This window comes from Dermacentor variabilis, chromosome 11 (genome assembly GCF_050947875.1).
Source record: "Dermacentor variabilis isolate Ectoservices chromosome 11, ASM5094787v1, whole genome shotgun sequence".
Classification (NCBI taxonomy): domain Eukaryota; kingdom Metazoa; phylum Arthropoda; class Arachnida; order Ixodida; family Ixodidae; genus Dermacentor; species Dermacentor variabilis.
In genome coordinates, this window is record NC_134578.1 from 33,888,904 (window position 1) to 33,901,877 (window position 12,974).

A 12,974-nucleotide genomic window follows, 5' to 3' on the forward strand; every position below is an offset into this window, starting at 1 on the left:
AAGTGCATTCATTATGCGAGTAGATATAGTAAGCAGTGACCAAAATCGTATCCCGGCTCTCCACAGTCTTTCTGACATTATACGTACTGGTTTGTAAAGCATAGGTACATCACTTAGGTTGTCACCCATGGGCTTCGCTCTTGCTACCTACAGTACAAGATCATGCAGTGGGCTTTCGTTGCTTGAAGTATTGTCTGAAATGTATGCAGGCACTGTTAATTGTAACACTGTTTCCATGTTGCGTGAAAACTACGGTAGTTCTTTCATAGTGAAACATCCAAGCACAGAGCCATCTTGTAACAGCGCTCTAGCAGTGAACCAGGCTCCAGCTTCTCTAGCTCCATGGTTACACGGCAGCAAGAACAAATGCAGTAGCAAACGAAGGTAAAACAAAAGCTTCCTAATATCGTCGCACACAACAGCAAACATGTCAGTTTTTGAAAGCAGATGAAAACTGATTTACTCTTCACTCGTGTGTGGTCTGCGCCCTAGAAATTCGCGCCCAAATTTATGGGGCGGGGGCAAACAGTGTGGCCTTGCACAAAAATATGAGTACCCCATACAAAAGCAGGCTGCACAAACCGCGATCATGAGCCCAAAAGAAACAAGATATCAAAAGCTGCGAAGGACAAACCTCAATAAGCTTGTCATCCTTGAGTAACGTTGGTTTGCTCATGCCAAAGTCGTGCGGGATGAGCGTGTAGAAGCGGTTCGAAGCGTCTGTGAACTGGTTGTCTGATCCACCGGACTTGATCAGCTGCATGGAGAACCAAATTAAGAACTCATTGTATTGGGTGGGGAGCTTGAACAATGTCGGTGACTTCGGAAAACAACTACAGATTTTTCGCACATTTTGAGGCAACAGCTGTGTTTCATTCCTTATAACTGCTTCCTACCAGTGTTCTCTGTCAATTCACAAGATATCTTGTCATATATTGAGAACACAAAAGCGCGATGCCCAACCCTATTTTAGGTGATACAGCAATACAGTAAAACCATTTGTAACAAATAGACTTACGAGCTAAACATAGTTTGACATGCCGGGTGATTCAATAATCCAAACTCGCCCATGATGAACTTAAACTTATCGAAACATTTGTGATGCGTTCTTTATACAGTGGCACCTCAATGATAGATTCCTCGCTGCTGTGTTTTTCTGGCTTCTGCCTCATATTATCGTGGTCTCGACATGAAGCTCATTGACTCATGTGTTACGTCCCAATTTATACATTGTCATTCTGTAATGTTCCAGCATCCTACAATGCATATGAACATGGTAACCACATAAACTTAGTTGTATAGAATCAAATTCGCTCTCACATCATGCTTCGAGACAATAAATGTATACTCGCGATTAAGCTTGTGAAGGCAAGCTTGTGGCATTACCTATGAATTCCGGAAGTAAGCAATTGTCAGTCCCGATAAGCACATCTTAGTGCAATTGCACTTTTTACAGGTTTCCAAGTCAGCTTCTCCACAATACAGTTGTGTTATGCAGTGAAGCATATGCAAAATATTGCGGTGAAGCACTTTAAAAGCGTAAAGGGGTTGTTGCCACTGAACATAGTACCGTATGTACATGATTCTCATGCAACCCCAAATCTAACAAGCACCCAATTTTCAAGCGTCAGAAGTAAGAAAAAAAATGCTTCCCATTTTCATGATCAGAAAAATATCGGAAGTAAAATTTACCTTCCCAGAAGGGAAGCTTTTTTCTTCTGTAATGAGTTTTTATAATGAAAGTGGTATGTCATCGTTGCCATTTGCCCTTCACTGGCCACAGGCGCCAAGCCACACAAAGCAGTATTTTGGAGCGAACACTTTTAGAGATCCTACTGACTTTTTCGAGACTTTGCAATCCTCTGCATTAAACTTGTCAAAGTAGACGGCCGGCCAAGAGCGTTCCTGGCCTTATGCACAGACAGCGAGTTTGGCTCAGCACCGGAAATGCCGGCAGCCCTATATGCTGATGCATCCAATGCCAAGACGCACAAAATCTCGCAAAAGTGGCGGTATCTCCAAAAGTGATTGACCAAGAATAACGCTCCAGATCAGAGTCAAGCACAAAATGAGCCTGCAGCAACCTTCATGAAAACATGTTCTATCCATCTTGTGATGGCGATGACGCTGCATCTGATGGCTCTGACAGCAGCCAGTTGCCAACTCCACAAATGAGGTTTTCATTTTGTATCCAACTGCAATATGCAGGCAATTTCCAGACCAATTTTCTCAGAAAGAAGGTGCATGATAGATTTATATATGGTACATGTCCCTTAATTACAGTCAATGCCCGATTTTCCGGACGACTGATTTTCCGGAAGCCCGTTTTGAGATATGCCCGATAATTTGGACGGTTTCGTGGCACCACCACGTACACCACAGAGTCAATGTAGAAGAATGTCTGAAGTTTCGGATGCAAGAACCCTTCCGCATCTGATTTTCTGGACTTTGTGCCGTGACTGCAGGTCTGAAACAGCATTAATCGACCACTGCTGCCATTTTGATTATCTCGTCGCCTCGAACCAGTGCTCTGACACACACATGCACTAGCAGCCATAGCCACCACTGCAGCAACGCTAGGGCTAGCTGCTTCAACATTCGCTATTAAGCTTCTTGCCATTTGGTGCCACAATTATTTATTTTATTTTATTTATTTATTTATTTATTTATTTCAATATTACTGCCAGCCTCTGGTTAGAGGCCTTAAGCAGGAGTGGTTACATACATGACGAACAATACATTAAGTACTAAGGTGTGAAGATAGAGCAAAATGAAATAGCACTGAATCTGAAAATATAAGCAGCGTGTCATTTGCGAAAACATAGCATTTAGCGCTAACAATGTGAAACTATTCCAGAAGAAGAAAATGTAAACTACTTTTAGCGCCAAGTTGACGAACACTTAAGAGACAGCAAAACTAAACTGTAAGAATATATGTATACAACGAATGGCAAACAATTTCAGAACATATATCCTATCAGGCAAACGTAATGTAGTAGTGTGTAAAAATGTGTATCAGTGGCAGAATCATCAGAAAACATGTGAGTTCAATATGTGGAAAGAATTGACGAACATTTAAGAGACAGCAAAACTAAACTGTAAGAATATATGTATACAACGCATGGCAAACGATTTCAGAACATACATCCTATCAGGCAAACGTAATGTAGTAGTGTGTAAAAATGTGTATCACTGGCAGAATCATCAGAAAACATGTGCGTTCAATTATGTGGAAAGAATTCACAGCTGGCAGCAATGACACCAACTCCACCTTTGTAATCCTTGCCATTGGCTTCGAAACTTAGCACGGTGCATTGCATAAATGCCAGTTCCCACCTCAACACAGCAGTGTTACGTGGCGAAGCATATGCAAAGTATTGCGGTGAAGCATAACAAGAGCGGGAAGGGGCAATTGTCACTGGACACAATATGTACTCCTTTATTATGCACGCATGCACCCGCAGTCTCCCGTCGCAGCACGAGCCCTGATATGCCTAATAAGTGTACTGGCAGGCCTTCAGAGCTTTTACGGATGTGCCTGTGGCGATTTGAGCCCTTGGGGGCAGCAAAAGGCACGCATTCGTGTTTTTCGGACTACCCGATGTTTCGGACGTTTTCACTGTTCCTGGGAGTCCAACAAATCGAACATTGACTGTATACACGTTTGTGTTCAATTTCAGAATGCTCGCAAACACTGCATTGGCAATCGAAACTCAGTATTTGTTCTAATTAAGCGGGGAATGTTTTCCCTGGCAATTATGGCATCCCCCAACTTTGCATTAATTTTTCGTAGAAAAAGGTGCTAGTATTATGTGAGTAAATACTGTAATAACTGTACTGGCAGCTATTAAGTGGTGTTTCTGACACTGCTGTGGAAATTTGGAGCTTTCCTCACTGTTACATTATTTCGGCGACTCCTTGAAAAACATAACAAAGTTCTACTTTATATGGATGTGTTATCTCCAATGGAGAAAAGAAACAAGGAAGGAACCCGCATACTGAAAACAAATCAGTGCTTAGTAGGCAACAATTTCTGCCTGTGCCTAGGCGTGAGAACATAAAATAACCCCTGCACGCCACATTTGTTGCATGCAGTGGCTGGCCTGAGTTCGTTATATCGTATGTCCAGTTCGTTACCAGGGAGTTATTTTACATGGATTCAGTCAGTAAGTTTCATGGGTTCCATGCGAAGAATAATTTTATCTGGGTCTGCTAACTCGGCTTCAAGTGTAATGTGACAGATGTGATGGCACATCAATCGTGCATACGAGCTGCATCTCGCAGCTTGAGCTGTTTTTGTATGATGCTTGAAATTAGGCATTATCTCTGAAGTCTCATATCTTTGGCAATGGTGATTCGCCAAGCAGGAACGAACAAAAAGGGAATGTTCATGACATAGTAAGCATGAGCATGGTGCGCAACTTTGAATTCTGTTAGCATAGAAAAAAGAAAAAATACTGCTGGCACAGCAGTGTAGCCTGGTGCAAGGCACAAATAAGCGGGAAGCAAAGCAGAATGTACTGCAGTTCTTTTTCTGGCGTGCATAAACATAAAAGAATCCCTAAGCGGGAAACAAAGCAGAATGTACTGCAGTTCTTTCTCTGGCGTGCATAAACATAAAAGAATCCCTGTAGTTGCCACCTGTTAAGCATGCAGATAATCGTCGCAGCAAGGACAACATAATGCATGGCTGAAAAACAGCACAACTTTACAAGGACGAAGAAAAAATAAGCATACACCAGCGCCAACTTGCAAATCTCACTGAATCAACTTGTGAGTCACTGCCAAGAGTCTCAATTCTTTCTTGGTCCTTGTAAAGTTGCACTCTTTTCCCATCATGCATCTGTGCGAAATCAGCCAAATGTCAGCTCTCACAAAGACAACATGATGATACAAATGCAGAATTTGAGCGAACAGCAGTGGTAGCGTTTAATAAGAGAAAGATCTACACGTGGCAGTACCCTGACAGGGGCTTTGCGCACCATCTCTTTTACTATGTGCAACAAAGAGCTGAAATGCAGTGTAAATGTGTGAATCTGAATAAAGTAAATGTTAATTGTCATGTATCATGCTCCACATTTCTCACGGCAGATGTATCCATGCAGAACATCGGAATGAAACAGCAACTCACCTCTGCCAGCTCCGTCAGCACCGAGTATGCCTTCTGAATCTGCCGCTTTGACAGCTTTCCCAGTGGCATCTTGGTCAAGTCAATCTGCAAAACAGAAGATCTCCATCATAACTACAGTGAAGTCTCGCTGACACGATCTTCATGGGAACCAGAAAATGAAACGCATCATCCAAAAATCATACTATTGAAAGCAAGCTGAAAAAGTACGAAAACAGGCATAATCTGTGAAACTCAACAGCAAAGGTTCATGTGGGGCCGAACAATACTGCTCTGCATAACACGTTATGCAGAGCAGCATCCCTTGACGCCACACGAACTGCAGCCAATGCACTTTTATTTAGCAACATTGAAATAGCTTGTCAGTTTGCGCCGAACTTTTTTCTTTTCGATGTCCGTAAGAAAGTTATTGCAGAAGTTAAAAAAGAAGCTGCCGCTCCCGCACTTAACTGAGCAATGGCACACTGCCAGTCAGTGTGGCCGCACTGCCTCAGCATAGTTTTACCGCCGCCAGCATGCCGCGTGGGTTTTTCCTCCAGTGCGCCTGGGGCTTAACACGTTGTTCGTCGGTCATTCAAAAGCTATTTTAGCTAGTACACCAGAATATGAAGCTATGTGCTTTAGAAGTACCAGTAAAAGCCCACTTCTGCGGCCATATTATCCAATTTGAGGTGAAAACGAGATTGCAATAATCGTATGAAAATACATTGCTCCTAAGGAAACTTGACCGGAAAAAAATAAAGTATCATCATCATCAGTTCATTTCACGTTCACTGAAGGAGGCAGGCTTCACCTGTCTCATATGTCAGGCAACTTTGGCCAAATTTTCTGATCTAATCAATCCATCTAATCCTTCACTGCGTTCAACTACATTTCGTTTCTCTTCACGCTCACTCAGTTATTTGGCAACGCAACTTTGAGACAACAGAGGGTTTCAGTTCAAATTTCGATTCAACAACGGCTACGGGACCTTCAAATTTTTTCATTAAATCAAGAGCTTCATTAAATTGAAACACTTATGCAAATAATACATTTATTTGAGCAATTAAATATAGACGCAAGTTTTGCCTGCGAATGCATTTAACATGCACAGCAGCATAAGTGCATTTTGGGTCACTCCATCGGAGCAACAAGCTTTCCTAACTGGTATATGGTGTTCTTCGCCTGAATTGAAACCCAGCACACTTGTATGTTTCTCTATATTTCACCAAAAAACTTTGTTAAATAACCAAGATGCTAAGTTCACTTCATGCCTTTGAGGTTTCAATGCATTAGGCTCCATCAATATGTGCAAGAGAACCTTTAATAAATTAATAATTTAGTAAAATCACATTACAATAAATCCCTTATTACACTACCTACCCAACTTCTCTTCCTATTAATGTCGACAAGAACTTTGAGTTCAAGAAAGGAAAAAATTTTCATTTACCGGATCTGCCGGATCGGGACACTACAACAGAAATACAGCAACAGGAATAACAGTGGGCATGGTGCGATTGCCTGACCATGTTCGGAGACCTCACCCAACACTACAGACTCAAAAGATGCAAATTCCCGCCACCGCACGATAAACTAAACAGGAATGAGGCCGTAACCTTGCGCTTACTGCAAACACAGACCTAGCTTAGCCCGGCTGTCTTACACCACTTTTACCCAGGATTATACCCACTGATGCTCATAAAGTATGCGGACATAGAGCAACGCTGCGACACATACTCTTTGAATGTGCCGGCAACAATGGTACTGAAACTGCCGCCGTTAGCGAATGTCTATAACTGCAGCCATTACCAGCGTACAGGAAGCCTCAACCTTGCTCTTTCACGAGGACGCCTCGGCTGCGGGGGCCGCTGGGGACCTTTTCTGTCGGTGTCACGAACGCTGGGAGGCGACTCTCAAAAGTTTGAAGCTGGAAAACCAGCTTTGGGCCCACCGGCAAGCCGAAGATACCACCCAAGTCCAAGGACTTCCGAGTCGCCACCTGAGGCCACCACAACCAAAACTGCCGGACCATTCTTTTGAATAAAGTTTACTTTCTTCTTCTTCCACCTGAATTGTAGTACAAAGCTACAAAGGAAGCCCACACGGGTTTCTCAGAAAGTCTAGTAGTAGAAGAAAGTTGTAGCTTTGTGCTACGATTCAGGTGGATGATAATTTTTCTCTCTCATGTACTTTCCTCCACTTTGCGAGTTTCACATAATTGAAGTCGATGCAAAGAGCAAATGCGCAAGCCAAGCGAGCAGCCTTGCTCAGACGGTCGGTGTGTGTTGTACATCTGCAAAATGCCGTCACGTCGCGGCTCCTGATCTCGCCAGTGGTTTAGTATTAGGCACTTCTTTATAGAACAGGTACACTTTCGAGATAATTTTATTCAATTAGCAACTGTTTCATGCCAGAAAATAATTGCAGCCATCTTTTAACACATGTGGACACCTCTACCAAGGTGATCAGAGCGGCGAGAAACCAGCCTGCCAGCGCTACTTGTGTAGATGGGACGTCAGAGAAAGTCGTGCTATCACTGACTGTGGCCAACAAACAACGGTATGGTTGTCGGACCAGTCAGATGACAAAAACGTGCCCAGTTTGTTGCACACTGGGTGCCCGTTCCTGTGCTTACTTAGTAAAGGTGTTGGGTTTGTCACTGCCTGAAATCTACCGAAGACTGTAAACACTCCAGTATATCCGAGCTTGGTACTTATGGACCCTCTACTGTATTCAATGCACGACGCTGTGTGCTGCGCCAGCTGTACTAACACAGAGGTCTGGCTGCAGGTTTTCTTCGAAACCCTGGTCACACAGTCGCTTCAGGGCTGCCGACGCAAGCTGTGTTGCAGCCTGTTGCTTGTTCCCTGGCTTACACTCGATACCAACCACACTAACACATGTTGCCGGCACCACTCAAAAACCGTTGCGGAAATACCCTGTACAGCTTTACTCTAACGCTCTGATACCACGTTGCCGCACTACCCGTGACAACCCACCTCGAACTCGAGCATGGTCTTCTCAAAGTTGTTCATGTCAAAGATCATGCAGATGAGCTCTTGAATGGCCATGTGCAGCTTGGAGTCCTTGCTGGGCTTCAGCTGCTTCTTCTCAACACTTTCCTGTAAAAAGGACAATGCAAGATGTAATCAGTAAAGGTAAAAGCAGTCAATGAAGTGCTAGAGAAGTCTCTGCTTCTGTTCGTGTTTCCGTCTGCTACGTGCACTGAAGCGTGGCAATGAAAAAAATGGGACAGAATGAATACTTAAAGAATGAAAAGCTAATGTTCATTCCTTCAATGAGTTCTACTATGCACTAGTAAAAAAGCAAAGTGAAAAACACGACCACTTCCTCGCGAGCAGCATGCTAACATGCTCCAGCTATTCAGCTACACACTGGCAAACAGGTCAGTAAACACGACACCCACACGACTCTGTAATGATTGCAGCTGACCCTCAAGCATCATGGCTCATGTATCATGGCTCAAGTATCATATCCCACATGGCTCTGTAGTGACTCTGCAGCTGATGCATATGACTCTGGAGCTACTCCCACGTGACTCTCTAGTGAGTGCACTGACCAACATGATTTGAGTTGCTCCCACGACTCTGTAGGCGACCCACATGCCTCAAGCAACTCCCACAAGACTTGATAGTGATGGCAGCTGACCCAGATGTCACTGGAGTTATTCCCACATGACTCTGTAGTGACTCTGCAGCCGAACCACATGACTCTGGTGTGCACACGACTCCCACATGACTGTAGTGACTCTGCAGCTGACCCACAAGACTCTGTAGTTACTCCCATGTGACTCTCTAGCAATTAATGCAGTTGACCCACAAGACTGTGGAGTTACTCCCACATGGCTCTGTAGCAACTCTGCAGCTGACACACATGACTCTGTAGTTACTCCCATATGATTTTGTAGTGAGAGCACTGACTCACATGATTTGAGTTACTCCCACAACTCTGTAGCTGACCAACATGACTCAAGCAACTCCCACAAGACTCCGTAGTGACGGCAGCTAGCCCAGATGACACTGGAGTTACTCCCACATGGCTCTGTAGAGCATCTGTAACTGAACCACATGACTCTGCTGTGCACACGACTCCCAGATGACAGCAGTGACTCTGTAGCTTACCCACTAGACTCTGCAGTCACTCCCACATGGCTCTGTAGTGACTCTGCAGCTGATGCATATGACTCTGGAGTTACTCCCAAGCGACTCTGTAGCAAGTGCACTGACCCACATACTCCGACACTGACTGACCGACACTGACCGACTGTCCGACACTGATCGACTTACTCCGACAACTCTGTAGCTGACACAGATGACTCAAGCGATTCCCACAGGACTGTAGTCCCATGTAACTGGAGTTATTCCCACATGACTCTGTAGTGATTAATGCAGCTGAACCACGCCCATGGAGTGCACAGGATTCCCACACAACCCCACAGCCAGCTGACAAGCAGTTGTCGGCTGAACTGAATTACTGGGAGACTCACCTGGCCATAGTCCAGCTCGAGCGGGTAGAAGCGGTTGGGCTGTTTGACGAAATTCTTGCGATCCTCCCAGAGGTTGCCGGTCTTCTCTTCAAAAAGGGACTTGAAGTGTGTCTTGGCCTCATGCAGCGAGTCCATCTCTTCTACCTTGTTACCGCCTACGCTCGTTCCCACACGACCCCACGCACGAAACACCCAGTACCTGCAAGAGCAGCAATCAAATACCTACAGCTATCACACCCAGCACTTTAAAGGCCAACAACAGTTTCACTTTGGCTAAAGTAGTTATTAATGAGTAGTATATGCTATTAAAACAGTATAGGAAAAGCCGCAAGGCTGGTATTTATCTAATTTTCTTATTAGCAGCCTTCGTATTAGCACCTTAGTAGACAACGCATGTAACTGGTGGCTAGAGAATATGATGCAAATCCCAGCACGTCGACCTGAAGATTTTTAGTACGCCACAGGTACCCATGGTCGGCACCTAATCTCGGCAAGTGGTAATGACAGGTGTGTGTGGTCACAGTCCCTCTCGACGCACCGGTTCTTTTTGTCACTCTCCAACAGCTGCAGCTTGTAGTAGGAGTTGGTGCCTTTGTTCACATCGACGAGACCCAGGACCGAGCTGTAGATTTCGTCACCCTTGGCATAGACATGTGCAACATCGGCCAAGCCTGCAAGAGTCCAGAGTGGCACATGAATGCTTATCACTGCAAAACAGCACGAATGTGGCTCAGAACCGTGCAGAGCCTGCCATAGATCAAAGCCGTAAAAAGTGTGCCTGAGCGGCTTGTGCAAACGGCTCCCCGGAAAATCTACAGGCACGGTGGTCGACCGTGCTGCTCAGCTCAGAACTCCAAAACCAATTTTGAGCCATCCAGCGAGCCATCGAAGCCGCAAGGGAGCAGCAGCTCCCCGTGGCCATCTAGGCGGCCCCAGGCCCGGGCCTCCCAATCGCCGGATTCCAAATAAAGTTATCTAGCTCGAACACAAACGCGCAAATCCTGGCGCCGATCGGATAGCGACAGTCCAATGTGCTATTAGGCAATTTATGTCAAATGGTTAGGGGAGGCTGAAAATTCAGCCGAGTGGTGTGCTGTGATTTGCAGCGACCAACATTTTTAAAACCTTATAATAAATTACACACTTTACGTGGAGCACTTGTATGCATCAATTAATGATCAGAAGGACCTACTCTAACAACTCAGTATGTTTGTACAAAAATCGTCAAAATTGTTTCAGGGTCCCTTTACGGGCGAGCCCATATATTATACATAACAAGCTACCGATATAACGACCACTTTTCGCAGAGCTATCAAGTTCATTATAAATGGGTTCCACTGTACTAAAATTGTTCTGCACTTGCTAGTTGCACTTGCCTGCAACAACTTACTAATGTGAAGTCATAACTCACACTAACACAAAGCTCTACAAAGGGAGCTTCCGATGAAGATGAACATTCCAAAACCATGACTACATCCATTCAGGAACACAAAACTGTATGTCCATTTAGGTATACAAAGTTACAACGCTTACTTTTACATTAAACACCAGTCTATGAGCTTCCACAAGATCTGTCCAGGCTTTTAAAATTTAAATTCAAGTCCGGAGAGGTTGCAGGGACACTAAACAAAAATATAAAGTCAAGCTAGATTGACAGGGTAGGACTTTGTAATAATGAATTCGCCCTTCATAGCAAGAACAGAGCTATTGTAATCGAGAAAAATGACAAAAATAGAAAAACTGAGTGGCTCAGCCTATTTTGGACTATGGTATCTCATGTGAAGCCAGCATTAGCTGATACACAGAGCGGCATAGAGGAAGGTAACGCAGGGATTACATCAACTCATTTGTCTTGGCGTGGGCAATTCAGCAGCAGGGGGCCCTTCAGTGGCAATTTTCTATGCAACAGTCATACATAGTAGTACCTCTTCATACGTTCTCTACGGGATCGCAAGAAAAAGAAAACGTAGTATCCGGGAAATGTATTACACTAAAAGCTCGTTAATCCACTACTTGTTAATTCGAAATTTCGGATAATTCGAAGTAGTCGCCGCGGTCCGTCCAACAATGTATTGAAGCAATGTGTAACACATCCCACTTATTCACGCTGAAATAATTCACACAATGAAATAATTCACACTGATAATTCGAACTCCACATCATCGTGGATGGGGAGAGTGCTTGTGCGCGGGAGCATGCTGACGTCGCCGCGCGGGTCGCGCACTTTGCTTTTTTCGATCAGCGGCAAGGACGGCAACACCGTCGTCGCTGCGCGCCGTGTTCTTTGTGTACGAGCGTGCGAGGGTGAGCCGGCGAATGCGGCTCAATCTCGCGCGCGCAAGAGGGGAAGGTGGGGCGGAGCGCGCCCCCTCTTGTCGCGCGCGAGGCAGGGGGGGGTGAGGCGAGGGAGGGACGGGAGGACGATCTTCGGCGGCTGCTGCTTTACGGCAGCGGCCATGCGGGCGCCACATCTTGAAAGCGATCAGCGATGTGGCCAAAGTGCGCGCCAGCGTGGGCCTCGTCAAGCGATCTGCGATGTTTGCAGATTGCGCGTAGTGCCGGTAGCTTCATATGCGATGTGCTTTCTGCGTTTTGTTTGCGTTGAAGCGAGAGCTGTAAGAACGTCACTTCGCTCGCTTCTACTGCTTCGTGTCCTCACTCCAACGTTCTTCAGCGAGTTTCCCTGGTCATCGAGCGAGATGCGTTCATGCTTACCTGTGCGCACGTGACACAGTGCTTGTTAATTTATTTAGTAAGCGAATGCTTACAAGTTTATACGGCCGATAAAACTATTATCCTTACTTTATATAGCTATCTACTAATTTTCTATCGCAATCAATGCTACGCTTTTCGCGCGAGTCTGCGACATTTTTTTTTTCTCCGCCCCAGTCAGCGCGACAAACGTACGGATGGAGCAAGAGCCATCTCGCTGTCAGGAGCATCGGACTGCGCTGGCCGCGTCCAGTTACGTTGGCTGCGCCAGTGCTTCGAAGTATAGACGTTGTTCACGCCAGCGCGAGGTAGCATGTGCGCGCGTGCTCACGCCACGTCAAGACTATATACGTGCCTTAACCGAGCGATTTTTTTTCTCTGACTTTCATTAGTTCGAATTTTGTATAATTCGAATTTTCATAGCATCCCGACGGAATTCGAATTAATGAGCTTTTACTGTACGTGAACATGCCCTTAAATTTATGCAAATGTGCTGTTAAATATTGTAACATATGAAGTGCCTCCATTGGATGCCACCGTGCCTTCTTTCTATCTGACATAAACAAAGACACAATGCACAGCTAAGCCTAAGGATTTAAGGGGGGACGAAAGGCTTAATAGAAAATAGTGAAAAATACTGATTTCTTA

The 12,974-nt window shown here is 45.0% G+C and overlaps 1 protein-coding gene across 1 annotated transcript in view; it reads right to left on the reverse strand.

The window, feature by feature from the left end:
* Positions 1-12,974, reverse strand: part of Parp1 (Poly-(ADP-ribose) polymerase) — a 71,663-nt gene that overhangs the window by 15,559 nt on the left and 43,130 nt on the right. The window contains exons 15-19 of the mRNA XM_075674283.1: positions 10,153-10,285; positions 9,615-9,813; positions 8,107-8,229; positions 5,132-5,215; positions 635-757 (exon numbers count right to left, since the gene is read on the reverse strand). Of these exons, the coding sequence (XP_075530398.1) occupies positions 635-757; positions 5,132-5,215; positions 8,107-8,229; positions 9,615-9,813; positions 10,153-10,285 (662 nt within the window). The remainder of the gene's footprint in view (positions 1-634; positions 758-5,131; positions 5,216-8,106; positions 8,230-9,614; positions 9,814-10,152; positions 10,286-12,974) is intronic.